Source organism: Dendroctonus ponderosae, unplaced genomic scaffold (assembly GCF_020466585.1).
Source record: "Dendroctonus ponderosae isolate FM_Combo_2020 unplaced genomic scaffold, Dpon_F_20191213v2 Dpon_F_20191213_1491, whole genome shotgun sequence".
Lineage (NCBI taxonomy): Eukaryota > Metazoa > Arthropoda > Insecta > Coleoptera > Curculionidae > Dendroctonus > Dendroctonus ponderosae.
In genome coordinates, this window is record NW_026017629.1 from 1 (window position 1) to 1948 (window position 1948).

A 1948-nucleotide genomic window follows, 5' to 3' on the forward strand; every position below is an offset into this window, starting at 1 on the left:
GTTCAGTGAATATCCGCATATTTAGAGGGCCAAAGGAGGGCCTTGTTTGAAGACTGTGAGTCCGAAAGAAAATCGAATGTAGACGAAATTCTGCACCTGAAGAAGGAAATCGCCAGTTTGGTGGTTGTGCTGCACGAGAGCAAAAGTTCAGTGGCCAAACATCGTTTGCAAACCAGGTAGAGTGTCCATTTTAGACAGAATTGTGCAAAAAACCCAAGTTCTATTGGCGCTTTATGTATATTAAGCAAACGTGTGCTTTCCAGTCGTTTAGAGAACATAGTGGGGCCTCTATCGGAGAAAACCTGCAGCGAGGTGAAAAAGAGGCTGGACTTGCAGATAATCGATAAGAGCAAAAAGCTTGATCTTTTGGCGTACCAACTGAAAAAGGTCGCAGAACTTTCCCAGTGCGACTTTCACCTAAAGTTCCGGAATGTTTCAGAGGCGGAGGCTCCTCAGCCACTTGGGCGAAGAGTACCAGAGATTCTCCAGCAAGGAGGAGAAGAAGGAGTTGGCTGTTAAAGTGGACCAGCCAGTTTATCAAGTAAAACCCCCCGTTTAAGAGCATTCAGGAGGTCTGGGTAACACTGTGTTGAGTTGCGCTGTTGGGTTGTTGCCGCTCTCTGAGTTAACTCATCGGTTACTGAGCTATAAGTCATTTATTAAAGGTTTACAAGACTCTTTTGCTCTCTGGTTGTTTTTTCAAGATAATCTTAATTACCTTCGGTAAAAAACTGAATACAATTATTTGATTTTTGTGCCACAATCGAAGCTGAAATGGGTTTTCTAAAGTTTCCTGCATACCGATGAATGAGGCGAATGTTCTAGCAAACTTAATTTTGTCATTATTGTCAGAAAAGAAGAAAATCATCCGAAAACAATGGTTTTTTGCGTTTTCGATTGAAAACTGTTAATTTTGTGTTCGGTTTTGGGGAAAACCTCAATGGTTTTCGGGAAAAAAGGAGTATGAATACGCAGTTTGCTGTCGACAGTCCATCGCGTTCTTAGATAGGAAATATAGAATCATTGTGGCCCTTACCTGTTGAGGATTAATGGGTAGAAAATGGAGGATGGGGCCCCAGCTTGCAGAACTCTCTCTAATCTATAACTGTTTTAGATTAGAGAACTAAGGGCCGGTGAGTTGGGTTGGCGCCCCAACCCAGTTGCGTAGCACTGCGCCAACCCCTAAAAATTTGCTGCGTTACCCAGGCCTACCAGTGAGTATTTTTAACATAATCATTTCAGGCCACGCGAGAGTTCCAAAACAGCATTCATGCGGTGGAGGTGCAGATCCGCGAAGCCAACCACATTAGGCACAAGTACGGGGAAATCAGAAGATGCCTGAAAGACGATGCGGCCAAATTCGAAAGCCGCATCAAATCGTTGGAGACGGAACTGAAGCAGCAAAGTGCAGACACTGGAAAACTGCTCAAGGTGGCCCCAGTCATGCAAGCTCAAACAATGGAGTGTCCCTAAAATCACTGTTTTAGATTCTGGAGGAAGCCACCAGGCGCAGAGGACAGGCCAGAGGCATTCTGCTGAAGGAGGAAAGGTTGGCTGCCGCTGCAGCCAATCAGCGGGATCAGGAGGCGGCCGAAGGCCGCCGCTTAGTCAGCGAAAGAAAGGTGCGAAAACACCCTGGGCAATACCACATCACTACCCACATAGCAAAATGATATTCCCAGAATATACCTGGAACATTCATGTGATGTACATGCATATTCCTGGGACATACATGAGTTCCATTATTAACATTCCATGTATGTCCCAGGAATCTGTCAGAGTTAATACACTGAATGTTCATGGTAAGTTCTGGGAATGTACATGGTATGTTCAGTGAATGTACATGTGTATGTTCAGTAAATGTATATGGTATGTTCAGGGAATATACATACATATATGTAACGAAAGAAAAACGATCCTTTATTTCATCTTATTAGTTTATTCACAT

At 43.9% G+C, this 1948-nt stretch overlaps 1 protein-coding gene across 1 annotated transcript; it reads left to right on the plus strand.

Moving 5' to 3' along the window:
- Nucleotides 1–25: 25 nt before the first annotated feature.
- LOC109539175 lies at nt 26–1622 on the plus strand (the record flags this gene model as incomplete). The annotated part of the gene is given in 5 exon segments (XM_048663303.1): nt 26–176; nt 264–387; nt 440–541; nt 1243–1431; nt 1488–1622. Coding segments are annotated over 5 exon segments (701 nt in total), but the record flags the coding sequence as incomplete, so codon positions are not given.
- Between the last annotated feature and the right edge of the window lie 326 nt (nt 1623–1948).